At 44.6% G+C, this 14,409-nt stretch overlaps 1 protein-coding gene across 16 annotated transcripts in view; it reads left to right on the plus strand.

The window, feature by feature from the left end:
• The window catches only part of NRXN3 (neurexin 3), a 1,700,445-nt gene that overhangs the window by 106,651 nt on the left and 1,579,385 nt on the right, over positions 1-14,409 (plus strand). For 12 of the 16 annotated variants that reach the window (XR_012091017.1, XM_073011214.1, XM_073011222.1 and 9 more), the window contains exon 3: positions 6,080-6,097. The exons of the other annotated variants lie outside the window; for them this stretch is intronic. Coding sequence is in view for 11 of the 12 variants with exons in the window: in XM_073011214.1 (XP_072867315.1) it covers positions 6,080-6,097 (18 nt within the window). In the remaining variant the exon portion in view is untranslated. The remainder of the gene's footprint in view (positions 1-6,079; positions 6,098-14,409) is intronic. 16 annotated transcript variants of the gene reach the window in all.

Consider the following 14,409-nt stretch of genomic DNA (forward strand, 5'->3'; position numbering starts at 1 on the left):
TATGGCGTTACTGCATTTCACCCCTTTCCTCTGACTCTTGCAATACCTTTTTCTTACTTCCGTGAGATGCCCGACATTCTCATACCTAATTTGTAGTTCCATGGGTCAAATGGTTTCTGTCCTGGTTTGCTCTTACTTTGAAAAATATAGTTTGACCCTTACCTGATGCGCTACTGAGTCTGAGAGGTATAATCATAGTGCATCCTCTCTAGATCTTAGTTTCCTTATCTGTAAAACAGGATGAATAATGTTTCTACCTGTTATAGGGTTATAATGAAGATTAAATAAGATGATACATGTGGCTAGGGTAGGATGCCAACTCCTTTAAATCAATCTTATTTGGCTGTAAACTGTCCTTTCTTCTGCAGTTTACCCCCACTTTTTGTCTCTTAAAAAATCAATATGCACATTTGTATATACACATATTTACATAGATATTTCCTCAGGCCATCCTGGGGCCCAGTGCTGCTTCCCCATACACAGACTCCAGCCTGTATAACAGCACACAGAGAATGCTTAATAAACATGAGCTTTATTAGGATTAATATTGCTTTTATCCCGTTTTGTCCTCACGTTCACCCTCTGATGGGGTGATACTGCCAGGACGGTAATTGACAGTAAGGGGAATCCACAGCTGGGTTTCCAGGATTCAGGCTCTGGCTCCACAGGCTGTGTGACTTTTGACCAGTTACCTACGCTTTCTGTGCCTCAGTTTCCTTATCTGTAAAATGAATGTGGCAATAGTTCCTACCTCATTGGGTTGTTGTGAGGCACTTAGAACAGTGCCTAGCACATAGATAGCCCTCAGTCAATGTTAGCTGGTGATTTTATTACCTTCATATATGAGAGGACAGGAGTATTATAAAAATCGACCCCAAGCCCTTCCTTTTGTCACGCAGAAGCAAGGCAGACAGAAGGGATGCAGCTGCAGGTGTTTCTGACCCCTTGCCTTGCTGCGTCCCCATTTCCGAGGGTCTCATCTGTACAGCTCCCTCTGCCTGTGGATACTACTGTTAGACCAGCTGGGGTCTGGGTATGGAGGAGCAGCATAGGGCCCCAGGACTGGCCAGAGGAAATACACAGGTAAATATGTGTGTATACATATGTGTTTATCAATTTGTAATAGACGAAAATGGGGGCAGTTTGCAGAATAAAAGGCAGTTGACAAACCAGGTAAGATTGATCTAGGGGTGGTAGCATTTTCCCCTGTGCCAGCACACTTCCTCAGCTACCTCCTGCTGTTTTATTTTCTCATACTGCTGGGCCTGTAGTTTTCCAGAGCGCCACTGCATTTAAATCTATATTCTATTTTCTCTCCTAGAAAATAGGTCAGACTCAAGGCAGAGTTCACCAGGTGGGGTCCCGGAAGGTTTGACTGGGACTCGCCTGCAGGAGGCTGGCTGTGCAGGCTGTCCCATGTTCTCCAGAGCTCCTCCAGAGGCATGGGGGAGTTGAAGTAGCAAGTCGGGGAAACTTGGACTCATACCTGTCCAGATGATCTAGTACAAATGAAGGGTGAGGTGGGAGGACTACCCCGGCTGAGCTAGATTCTGCAAGTGCAATAGTGGTGAATGATGGGTCCTTTCTTTTCCCCCCAATGGTAATGTATTAGTCTGTTCTCATGCTTCTGTGAGGGAATGCCCGAGACTGGGTAATTTATAAAGAAAAGAGGTTTAATTGACTCTCAGTTCTGCAGGGCTGGGGAGGCCTCAGGAAACTTACAATCATGGCAGAAGGGGAAGCAAACATGTCCTTTTTCACATGGTGGCAGGAAGGGAAGTGCTTAACAAAAGGGGGAAAGCCCCTTATAAAACCATCAGATCTTGTGAGAACTTATTCACTACCACAAGAGTAGCATGAGTGTAACTGCCCTCATGATTAAATTATCTCCCATTGGGTCCCTCCAATGACTTGTGGGGATTATGGGAACTACAATTCAAGATCAGATTTGGATGGGGACACAGCTAAACCATATCAGGTTAGAAGAACCAGGTTCCCCAAACTGCAGAAAATTGTTTCCCTTGGACTTGAGGATAACTGTGCTGAACGTATGCACTTGTGGCTGAAGTTATTGTTGAACATGCAATAAGTGTCCATGGGGCTCTGAGTGGAGGCAGGAATGCCCTAATTTACTTCTTCCCTGGTTGTGATGCTGAACAGAGTGGGTGAAAGATGGAGGTGGGTTTCCAATTCTTTCTTTCCTGTTTTGTTCCTACTGTATAGAGCATGGAGATCCTAAGTGAGATAGCTGCAACTGGGCCAGAGCTAGTTTTCATCAGGATTACTTTTTCCCCTGAATATTTATTGAGTACCTGTTACCTACTGAGGACGTGTGTGAATGGTAGAGCTGGGAAGGTGGGAGAGGGAAGGTAATGTGAGCCAGTCCTCGGTTTTTCTATCATAACGTAGAAATAACTAACTGAGCAGATACAGCCTAGATATTTTGCATTTGCTGTTCCCCTACCTGAATAGTCTTTGTCAGGTATACATAAGAGTGTTTCTCACCTTCTTCAGGTATCAGCTCAAATACTACTTCCTCAGAAACACCTTCTTTAACTACCTTCTCTAAAATGGGGATACTTTGCTGGCACTTACTCTACTTTTCCTTTCTTCATGGCTCCAATCACTATTTGACTTTATATGTCTGTTTTTATTCCCATTAAAACCCAAGAGTATTGTCTGTTTCATTCGGCTTGTGTCTCCAATGTTTAAAGCAGAGTTTGGCCTATGATAGATGCTCTGTCAATATGTATTGAATGGTGAATAGATGATCTTCATTGATAAAACTCACAGAAATAGATACTTTTAGTATCTCCATTTATACATGAGAAGTTTGAGACTCAGAGAAGCTAAGATACTTGCCTCTAGATGAGGGGGTAGAGCTGGGATTTGGTTCTAGGTCATCTTAATCCCCTTATTAAGAAAAGCTGTTTTCTTCTATGCTCCCCACATTTTTAGGTAAGCTGTCTTCACGTGGTAACAAAGATGGAATATGGCAGCTCTAGAGAAATGAAAGCACCCCATTTCCTGATAATTCCAGTAAAATTCCATGGGTCGACTCTCTTTGGTTGGGCTTGGGTCACGTGTCTGTTCCAGAGCCAATTATTGGAGATAGAATATTCTCAAGACCTGGACTGAGTCACATGACTACTACCCTTGGAGCTCAAGTGGGAGTGGGTCACCTCTAGCAAACCACGTGGGCTAAGGCTGGGAAGGGAGGCTTCCCTGGGAAACAACTGAGGATTGTTACAAGCAGAAGAGGAAGGGGATGCTGGATAGGCAGTCTGGCAGATGGACACTGCTAAGGTTTTGATCTTTACTTGCTAGCCATCCCCCTCCTTCATCTACCTCTTGCCTTCGCCATTTCATGCTGTTAGTCAGAATTGAGTCCCGAGATTCAGGTCACTCACTGCTTCTTGGGCCAGGGGCCAGGTGATAATGTGTCTCTATTCCTAAAGTTGGAATAATGCTTAGACCTGCCTCCAGGTCAGTGCCACAGCTAGGAACTGAGCTTGGACCTTGATCCCCAGCCAGAAGGTTTTTTTCGTTTGTTTGTTTTTGGTGGGATTGTTGCCCCTCTTTGACAGGAATAGGTGTAGTATTTTTACATACAGGACTAGAACTATGCCAAATTGAGACTTGAGGAGGGAAAACAAAAGAAATAAGGATGGAATTTATTTTGATCCTTGCTTCTGTTCACTCCTTCACTTCGCACTGAGGAATGGGGTGGGAAAGAACCAGAGGGAGGGGAGATCAGGAGCAGACATCCTTATTCGTAAGCAGAAAAGTGGAACCAAAATCACTGGCTTCATTCCTGTGATTTCTTAGTGTTTCCAGTGAGCCATCTGGTCAATATTTTTTTGTATTTCTGTCTGTGGTAATTCAAACTGATAACAATCAGAGTCACTAACATTTATGTAGCATTTGCCTTGTACTTAGTTCAGTGCTTTACAAGTATTTAATCTCATTTAATTCTCATAACACCCCCATGAGGGAGGCTTTGATATCATTCTCATTTTATAGCCAAGGAAGATGACTCTTAGATGTTTAATGATGGGTCCAAGGCAACAGAGAGGCTGAGATTTGAACCCAGACCTGTCTGTCTCTGAAATTTAAGATCGTAACCACATCCCCAAATGGGCTAGTAACCGGTACTGAAAAACCTTTGGAGTTCCAGGGAATTCTGTCTCCCTGGGACTTGGTGTCCCTAAAGAGCCTGTTTGTATGAGCAATGGTGTTGACATTCTTCTGCCACAGAACTCAGCCACATGTAAATAGTTTGATATCCTGTTTAATTAAGGGGTATTTTAATATCTATTCTAGGCAATCCATCAGTAACAGTTAATGGCCCTGCCTAGTTATTTATATAACACTTTTTCCCTTTCCACCTCTTCTCTTCTTCCTGCCACTCATCCCTAAATCTAACACACTAGAAAACCTGAAGGGGGGAGGGTGTGTGGCTGAGGCATGATTCAGAGCTTTCTAGAAGTTTCTTTGGGCAGATACAGCTTCTAGGGGAGGCAGGGTGGGGGCTAGAGAAGTGCTCAGCTGTTGCTATGGGTATGTTTCTCTTTCATTCTGGGCCACAGCTTAGTTGGTCCGCACCTGGATTTTCCTGGGACAAGAGCCCTAAGGATACACTGGAACTTTACAAATCTGATTGCAGGCATTTCATTATTGGTTGGCATGAAGAACATTACCTATCCTGTTCAGGCAGCAAATTAGAGGCACAGAGAATAAACCATGACCCACTCATAGGGTAGTTGGGAGACGCTCACCCAGCTTCCCCAGGGCTTCAGCATGATTGCTTTAATCTGCAAACCAAATTCAGTTCCTGTATGCTCTTGAGGGACTTAGGCTTCAGTTGAATGGAATGATGGACTGGGTGGGATTCAGGAGATCTAGGATATTTTCTAGTCTCTGCCCCTGAAGTAGCTGTGTGACCTAGTACAAGTCTCTACTTCTTTCATCCTCCATCTTTACAAAAAAGAACTAAACTAGGTTCTTAGTGTCTGTGGCTACTCCGGATCCACTGTTCAGTGATTCTAAGTGAGCTATCCAAGACTGCCGGGTTGGTCAGTGGTTTCCTGAAGCAGCCCCTTGTTCCTTCTCCTCTGCTGTGGTATATCCTCTCAGATTGGGCCTAGGGGTTTTAACAGTGCCTTGGGCTGCTCTGGGTTATGCTTCCCCAGCCCAATTCTATTTCACATTTGAGGAAAGGATGAGGAGATTATGTTGTTCATGGAGCTGATAGGAGTGAAGCATTCTTCATTTTCTGAAAGTTCATTGGCTTAATTCAAATATCAACCTTTCTAGGGTTGGGTGTTTATTCGTAGTTGTCAAAAGTGATTTCAAATGGCAATTTCTGTCATTAGTGATGGGGTGAAAAGCAAGGAAAAAAAGGAGGAGGCAGGATTTCAATTTGTATGATGAATGATCTACTCACACACAATCTCATGCACACACACTGCTGTCTGTGATGAAGCGCGGTCATTGGGTATACTGGGGAGGGGGGGATTTGTAAATATTTTGTGATCTTATGTCCTTCAGTCCTATGGGGCGAATAAATCTGTAACTTACTCTTAATTGTTATGCCTCTTTTCCTTTGTTTCTCAAAGGAGTGGTCCATTTTTACTTTTTCTCTCTGCTGGGAAACCTTGCTTGATTTCATGTCCAGTGTTTGGTATCCGAAGAGGAGGAGGAGGAGGATTTGCTTTGGTGTCAGTGTGCAGAAATCAACCAGAATATTTTAACCAATATTCTTGCAGGATTCCAGTCTGCTTGGCTCTTTGAAGCCCTATCTGATTCCAGGATGATGTGTTTCCGGACAGATGTGAAGCTTACCTCTCTTGCTACATGCAAAGTGAAAAGGGAGCCTGGCCCCTCGGCTTGCATGGGTGGTTTTTGGGTGAAGGTAGAACTAAGTGCTCAGAAGCTGAGTACCTTTGGGGCTTGCATGAACTTGATAGTCATGCAAGTGCACATTGCATTGTGTGTGTGTGTGCTGCTAACACTCTTCTTCCTTTTTCTCCCCCTTTCTCTCCTCTCCCTTTCCCTCCCTTTGAAAATGCTGCCACAGATGTCAGTCAAGGTCCAGGTGAGTCTTTGTGTTTGCACAGCTGCTGTGGGAATTTCCCCTCTGCTAGATTGTGCATGGTTTGAGTCTGAGTGAGACTTTTAGAGAGACAAAATTCTGAGTATATTGCATTTTCACTGATCTAGGTTTAGAAGAAGAAATGCTTCGAATTAATGGATTTGTATTGATTTTGAAGAACCATTTTAAAACCAAAGGAATATGGATCTTATACTTAATATAATAACTTCCTTCTTCTTAGTATTTCTGGGTGATTCAGAAAATGAGCATTTTTGGGAAAGTATTTGTAAAGATGTTCTTAGATAAGTATTCTCCAATTTAATGAACAGGTTTTGCTTTGTCTTCCACACGTCTGCTTATCTTCTGTAGCTTCATGTGGTTGAAAGCAGAAGATATGACATACGTAGCATGGAAAATATGATGTGGGTGAAAGGAGCTTTCTTTCTGTTTATTCTAAGAAATGTATTTTTCACAAGGAAATCAGCAATATTTATTGTTTTTCCTGGTTATGTAAATAATACATGCTCACTGTGGAAAAAAAAGTGGGATGGTTTCAATAAATGGTTTTTGTCAATGGAAAAAATAAAAGAACCACCTTTATAATAATTAAGCATTTCTCTTTTTAAAGTGTGTCTTCATCCAGAGTCCTGGTTTTAAGCATTTTGTGTGTATAGACAAATATATATGCACACACACATACATAGAATCATGGGAACTGATGCAAACATTTATGGATAAGTGTCAGATGACTTAGAATGGTTTGGAGACTATTCTGAACTGGCTAGAACTTTGAGTTAAAAAGAATAATTAACTTGACCAAATAAGAAGGGAGCATCATGTCAGGTGTTTTCACATGTTTTCTTGTTTAGTCCTTTTAACATTTAATTTTTTTTATAGCATTAATACAAGATAAGTATCATTATATTCATTTTAATGTACAGGAAATTTAGGGCCTGTTAGGTTAAGCAGTTTTGCCCACGGTCATAGAGCTTGTCAGTGGTAGCACTAGGATTTGAACTTTTGACTCTCCATTGGAACATGCTAGGACTCATGAGTGAAAATTCTCAGTGATTAAAGATTTTGTAAGTATTTCCTAATGAGACTATTGCTTATTTGTTTGTTTTTGCTTAGAGATAATATGACATTTTCTTTATTAGCAGCCTTCTTTCTGAATGAATGTATCTTTTTATTGTCTTAAATATCTAAAATAATCAACCAGACTTAAGTAACATTCTTCTGATCATCGTTCTATGTGGGATCGTACACCACATAAAAGTAGAATACAGTTATTCTACTTAATGCAGAGAGTTTCTCTCCATTTTTTCCTGCCTGCTCCCTACCTTTGAAAATAATTGGTGTTTGAACCAAAGCCCAGGACAGCATTTCCTAGGAAGATGCCATTAAGTTTATTATTTCTATTTAATAATATTTTAGTTCAATCACTCACTCAACGAATATTTATGTTCCAGGAACTGTTCTAGGCCATGGGGACAAAACAGTGAACAAAACAGAAGACAGTCAGTACCCTCATGGACCTTTTATTTTGGACAGAGGCAGACAATGATCTAAAATGTACACACAGACACACACATATCTATGTATATATATACATACTTTATATGCATACATATATACATGCATATATGCATGTTATGTATATATTACATATATATAGTGTCAGGGGGTGGGTGAGAAGTGCTGTGGAGAAAATTGAAGCAGGATAGAGGAGAAGTCCCTAATTTACAATAGGTAGTCAGGGAAGTATCCTCTGATAAGATGATATTTGCTGGGAAACCTCAAGGAAGCAAGGGAGTAAGCCCAACACCTTGTTTTGTTTGTAATGTGCCACGTGGCTTCTTCTCCTTCTGGTTCCCAGTAGAGATGTGACCATGGGTCACCACATAGAGCTGGGCCCTGCTTAGAGCCTCCCAGCCAAGGGGGTACATGGGGGTATGAATCCAGCCTGTGTTCCTCTTGCCAAGCTTGTGCCCATGCGGCTGCCTCTGACCAAAGGGGCATCTTTTTCTAGTGCTCATACAGGCACCATATTGGTCCTGGGTGAGATAACATGGCGGAGTGAAACACAGTGGACCCATAGGCCTTCTGCCATCCTTTCAAAGGGGTAGAGGTCTGTGAGTCACCCTTCCTCAGATAACAGCAACTATGACCAGCCTGACCCACACCATTTCAATTTCATGGCTATTGTCTCATTTTGTTCTCTTATCCCTCTGAGGTGTGTAGCCTGAGCGCCATTTCAGTGCTGAGGAAGTTGGGGCCCAGGGAAGTTAAATGATGTGTGACGGTCACCCAGCTGTTGAGTGGCAGGGCCAAGAGGGGATTGCAGCCTAATTTCAGATCTTGTGCTCTTCATTCTGTCCTTGAAGTGTCAAGGGCTGATTACCAATCTTGTTGCCCCACCAACCCCTTGCTTTTTCGTGGTTTCTGAGCCTGAAGCAAATCACTGGTTTGGACCCTTCCCTTGTGACCCTGGACGTGGCAGGAGGTGGCCTGAGCATGCCCAGCCCTGGCTGAGGTCAGTGGGGGCCTCCTGCCTCTCTGAGCCCCTGGCCAGGCATTCTGGAGCCAGCAGCACTGTGGTTCTGAAACAAGAAGCCTTTAGTGGTTCTCTGACTTTTTTTTCCTTCCCCTCAGGAAGACAAATTGGGGATTTTATGAGCTAATGTAACTATTTACCAGAGGCCGCTGGAAGACTATAAAGGGACGATTGATTAATTGATTAATTTTACATGTGGAGGAGATGAGTTAGAAGTAACCCTAATGTAAAAGTCTGAGATGGGGCCTGGTGGGCAATACCTTTCCCAAGGTCCCAGAGACAGGCTGGGGACTTGGAGCAAGAGCCCAGGGCACCCAGGAAAAGGGGCAGGCACATTTTCTTCCACTTCATGGGGTGAAATCCACATTCCCTCCTTGTAGCCTTTGGGGAGGAGGTTCAGAATAATAACAGTAACAGTAAGCTCTTGGCAGGTGCTGAAGAGGGCCTGGGAGCCCAGCTCTGACATTCTCTTAACCCTCCATGTCAGCCCCTCCAGGTTGGTGTTACCATCCTCAGCACAGAGGGAGAAATGTTGCTGCAGAGAGTTCAGTAACTTGCCCAGGTCACCTCCTGCTAGTGACTAGGCCAGGATCCCGGATCTGTCTGCCTCCAAAGCTTGTGCTCTTGTTCTTCCAGACCCTGCTTTTCACATGACAGAACTGTGGGCCAGGCTGTGTCCTATTTGTGTCTGCATTCCCAGCTCTTTGCATGGCACATGGCACAGCGTTTAACCTCAAAAATTTCTATTGAACAAGAAGTTTGGCCACAAGCACATGGGAAATTTTGAGTTTGTAGGGTTCCAAGACATGGTGGAGCTTAAAGGGTATCCTGTCCAAGGAGTGCAAACTCAGGCCCAAGAAGGGAAGGGACTTCTCTAAGGCTATGTAACCCATTTGTGGCCTGGCAGGGACCCCTGTCAGGTGCTTTATCCCATGCTTTTGTACATTGGAATTTGTCACTGGTCTTCCTAGGCTGCTTGTAGGGCAGAGGTGGGCATCTCTGCCCTGTCTTAAACCCTCCCCTGCCTTTTGCCTGTTCCAGAACTCTCTGGAAGCCATTTGGAGATGATGAAGAGAGAAGAGTAGTCGAGTAGTCAGTTAGAGCACAGGGAACAATTCTGGGACCTCTGGGTGTGAGACCCTTCTTCTCCCCTCCCTCAGTGCTTGTCCCTCCTGCCTGGAGGGGCTGTTTATGGTGCTCCAATGACAGCCTCTCTCCTCAGAAGGGATAATTTCTCAAGCTCTGTCTGCTGATTAGACCTGGAATTTAAATGAATAACTGTGACCTTGTGGAAGTGCCCTAGTTATTCAGAGGCCCGATGAGGAAATAGGCCTCCTGCTTCCGTCCATCAGAGCCCTGGCAGGCACGGCGGGAGGGGCTCCTGTCTGCTGGGCCCCCAGGAGGCCTCTGTCTGCTGTTGCCAAAGGAACAGACGCCTTTGCTGGAGCCTTCCCCTACCCGCTCTTGATCTCCGCCCCGTATTGTCTTCCTTCTCCATTGTAAGTCATCTCAGGCTGTCCTTGGGGAGGGGGCCTGATTATATGTCCTGGACCTTGCCCTGTCTCCGGGGAGCCACTCAGTCCAGCCTGAACCCAAAGCCTGGAGGCAGCGCGAGACTGACTTGTGTTTGTGGACACAGAGGGGATGCCCTTGAAGCTTGTTGCTCACAGGGTGACCTGCAGGACCGACCAGCAGATTCTCAGGCCTACTAAATCAGAATCTGCATTTTATCAGGACCTCTAGTTGTAAAGTCATTAAAGTTTGAGCCACCCTGAGCTCAAATTCCCACTCTCTCCTCTCCTTTGGGACATTTCTCAGTAACTTCTTTACTGAGAAGTTGCAGTCCACCTCGCTAAAGTCCTCGCCTTCCTCTCTTGTGCTGGGCACAAAATGAGATATCTGATCTGGTTGTGGCGAAGAAGAAGGAGAACGAGATTAGGGAAGGGAACGAGAATGAGCATTTACTGACCACTTAGTCTGTGCTGGTCACTGTTCAGGCACACTCTGTCTGACACCTTACATCTTTCACGTAGATGTAAGGTGAGATAGCATAGGATGGAGCAGGAGTTGGCAAACTATAGCTTGAGGGTTAAATCCAGCTTGCAGCCTGGTTTTGTATGGCTTGAAAGCTAACAATGGGCTTTACATTTTTAAGTGACTGGAAACAGTCAAAAGATGAACAATTTATAAGACAAAAATTTTATGAAATTTGAATTTCCATGCTCATAAAGTTCTTCGGGAACATAGCCACACCTATTCCTTTATTCCTTTATGCGTTGTCTCCGGCTAACACTTTTTTTTTTTTTTGAGATGGAGTTTCACCCAGGCTGGCATGTAATGGTGCAATCTTGGCTCACTGCAACCTCTGCCTCCCGGGTTCAAGCAATTCTCCTGCCTCAGCCTCTCAAGTAGCAAGGATTATGGGTGTGTGCCACCACACCCAGCAAATTTTTGTATTTTTAGTAGAGATGGGGTTTCACCATGTTGGCCAGGCTGGTCTAGAACTCCTGACCTCCTGTGGTCCACCTGCCTCGGCCTCCCCAAGTGCTGGGATTACAGGTGTGAGCACCTCACCTGGCCTGTCTTTAGCTACTTTTGAGCTGCACAGGCAGAGTTGCATAGTTGTGATAGAGCCTCACAGCCCCTGAAGTGTTTACGATCTGGCTCCTTATTAAACAAAAGTTTGCCACCTCTGTCTCTATCATGGCACTATGACCTATTCAAGTTACTTTACCTTTGTGGGGGTTCTACTTCTTTCATCTGCAAAATAGGGAGAATAAGAGAACCTGCCTCACGGAGTTGTTTCGAAGATTGTGAGCTTGTGCATGTAAAGTCTTTAGAACAGTGCCTGGCACATAGTTAACCATATATGAAATAGCTATTATTACAAATGTGAAAGGAAAATAAATCTTGGGGCCCTCAAATCACTAAGCTAAAGGGAAAAGTCAAGCTGGGAACTGCTTAGGGGAAACCTGCCTCCCATTCTATTCAAGGTCACCCCTCTGCTCACTGAGATAGATACCTATCTGATTGCCTCTGTTGGAAAGGCTAAAATAATGCAACCATTCATCTCTCACCTATCTGTGACCTGGAAGCCCCCTCCCCACTTCCTGCCTTGGCTTCAAGTTGTCCCACCTTTCCAGACCGAACTAGTGTACTTCTTACATATATTGATTGATATCTCATGTCTCCCTAAAATATATAAAACTAAGTTGTGCCCGGACCTCCTTGGGCACATGTCAGCAGGACTTCCCGAGGCTGTGTCCCAGTGGGTCCTTGGCAAAATAAACTTTCTGAATTAACTGAGACCTCAGATTTTCGGGGTTCACATAAGTTATCCAGTTGATCCTTTAAGCACATGTTTTCATTTTATAGATGAAGATACTTTGGCTCAGAAAGGTTTTTTTAAAAACAGAAAATAAACTCACCATTGTAGCTGTGATCTCCCTAATCATCTTGAGGCATGCTCCTGCGCAGTGCTGTAGAACCTCCCCAAACACACCTGCTGTTCTCTCCTGCCACATATTCTCTCCTATCTGTCCTGCCCTTTGTGCTTCCAGTGGAGAGGTCCCTCAGACTTAGATCCCAGCCATTGTTCTCAAGTGGGGCTTAGGAACCAGTAAAAGAGGGCAAAGGAGACCAATATTTTGTAGAGAACCCACAGTGTGCCAGGCACCTACCACTTCACCAGTGAAGAACCTTGAGCTCCAAGACATTGCATCCTTTGCCCAAGGTCGGAAGCAGGTATGGTAAGTTTCAGAATGTAAACGCAGGTCTGGAATTTCTGCTTGGTAGTTCTGCCACTCTTCCCAGGAGCTGTACGCCCTTGGGCAAGTCATGTAACCTCTCTCGGCAAATGGGCTTCTTTTCTTTAACCTGATAGATTAGAATCAGATGACCTTTCAGGCTTCTTTGACTCTGAAGCTGTATGCTTAGACCATCTGACTGAGATACCTTGGGGAATAGCAACTAGGAGAATGCCTTCTCCATTACCAAAGACTTAAACCTTCTAACTCTAGTAGTGCCTATGAGATATTTGTTTTTTCTTTGCTATTCTTTGGGTCAATACTCCTACTTGCTTTTCTTCCTTATTACCTTATGAGAAAAAAACACTTGAAATTTTTGAGCTTGTATTTTAAGCCAGGCATGGAAATATTAAGTTTTACATGCCTCATTTAATGCTTTTGACATCCCTAGGAGGTAAATTGCTATTTGGCCCATTTCACCCATGAACAAATTGAGGCTCAGGTACAATGAGTACCTCACTGATACAACCCAGTAAAAAGTGGTGGAACAGAATGCAAACCCTGGTAGGTGTGGCCCAGGAGACACCTCCTAGGGAGTTCCACTAGAGTGTACACTTCAAAAAGGTACACTGCTGTTTACAACTGCGTCCTCTTAGCCTAGCACAGTGCCAATACATCGCAGGCACAGAAAAACGCTTCCTGAATGAATCAGCAGTGCTTAGGACTCAGCTCTTTGTTTTATCCCACATCCCGCTGAAAGAAAGTCCGCTTTTTATTGGGGTTCACCCTGAGACAGAAGGTAATTGAATGAATCTTTATTCAGTGCCCATCTTGGGCTTGGCTCAGTGGGAGATGGAGGCTGCAGAGAAATCTACCTCCTTTGCGTGTAATTAGATTGGAAGGGGGCCCTCAGCTAGGCTAACAGTGCTCAACTCCCAGCCAATTGCCCAGCTGGGGCCCAGGAAGACCCCCCTGGCTGCTGTAGCTGTTCTCAATGAGTAAGTGTGAGTAAGGAGCTGCTTCTCAACCTGCCTCCAGCTTGGGCTTACTCAGGGATGCAGATCACTGGACCTTGGTGCTTTTTTCTAGAGCAGTTAGAAATCCCTCCTTTATTATCTTAGACAGGCAGACCCACTGGGGTATTGGTTATGGTCACATTTCATTTCCCAGTTCTGGAGGGCAAGGCCAGAGTTTTAGCTGGAAAAATCATTCGTGATATCCTGCCCCTGACCTTGCCAAATGGGCGGAGGTGTTTATTTGTTGCTCCAGTGTGGAGGGGCAGCAGTGGCGTTTAGAAGGAAGGGGCAATGAATGCTAAATGCGCTGTGATATGCAGGAGAGCCTCATTCAAAGATTTGTGCTGCTCAAAATGTCATTGATGAGGCCATTGAGAGACTGTTCCAGAGCAGTTCCTTCCCTGTCCAGGAGGGGGAAATGAGGCAACAGACCTCCCATGTGACTCAGCTAAGCCACACAGCTAGTTTGGGACAGCCTTGGAGACCCTCCCAGTCTGCAGACCTGCCTAGGAAGGTCTGGTAAGGACGAGGCTAAGCTTGTCAGTTTGCTGGGCTAGGCCTCAGGAGGAGTGAGGAGGTAGAAAGCAGCTGAGAGTCGAGGGCAGTGGGTCCTTTTATGGGGTAGCTTAGCTGACTTGACCATGTAGGGAGGCATCCGAGGATGCAATGGGCCGGTGGTCTGCTAGTGCTGCCAGCTTATTAGAGAAATGGTGTTGGCAAGAGATGGAGGGCAGGGCAGAGAGAGGACCTAGATAGACCAGTCCCCTAAAAAATGACAGCAATAACTACATGCTTTTGAGCCCTTCCTGTGTGCTAGGAACTGTGCTAAGTGTATTCCGTATGTGGTTACGTGTGACTGTCACAGTGATTCTGAAAGAATATTTTGCAGATGAGAGGCGGGAAATTATACAGATATTTTTCAGATGACAGGCAGAAGGAAGTGCAAAGTTAACTTGCTCAGAAGTCCCACAGTTAGTGAGAGGTGGAGCTAGAATTTGA

The sequence above is a fragment of the Chlorocebus sabaeus genome, chromosome 24 (assembly GCF_047675955.1).
Source record: "Chlorocebus sabaeus isolate Y175 chromosome 24, mChlSab1.0.hap1, whole genome shotgun sequence".
NCBI lineage: Eukaryota > Metazoa > Chordata > Mammalia > Primates > Cercopithecidae > Chlorocebus > Chlorocebus sabaeus.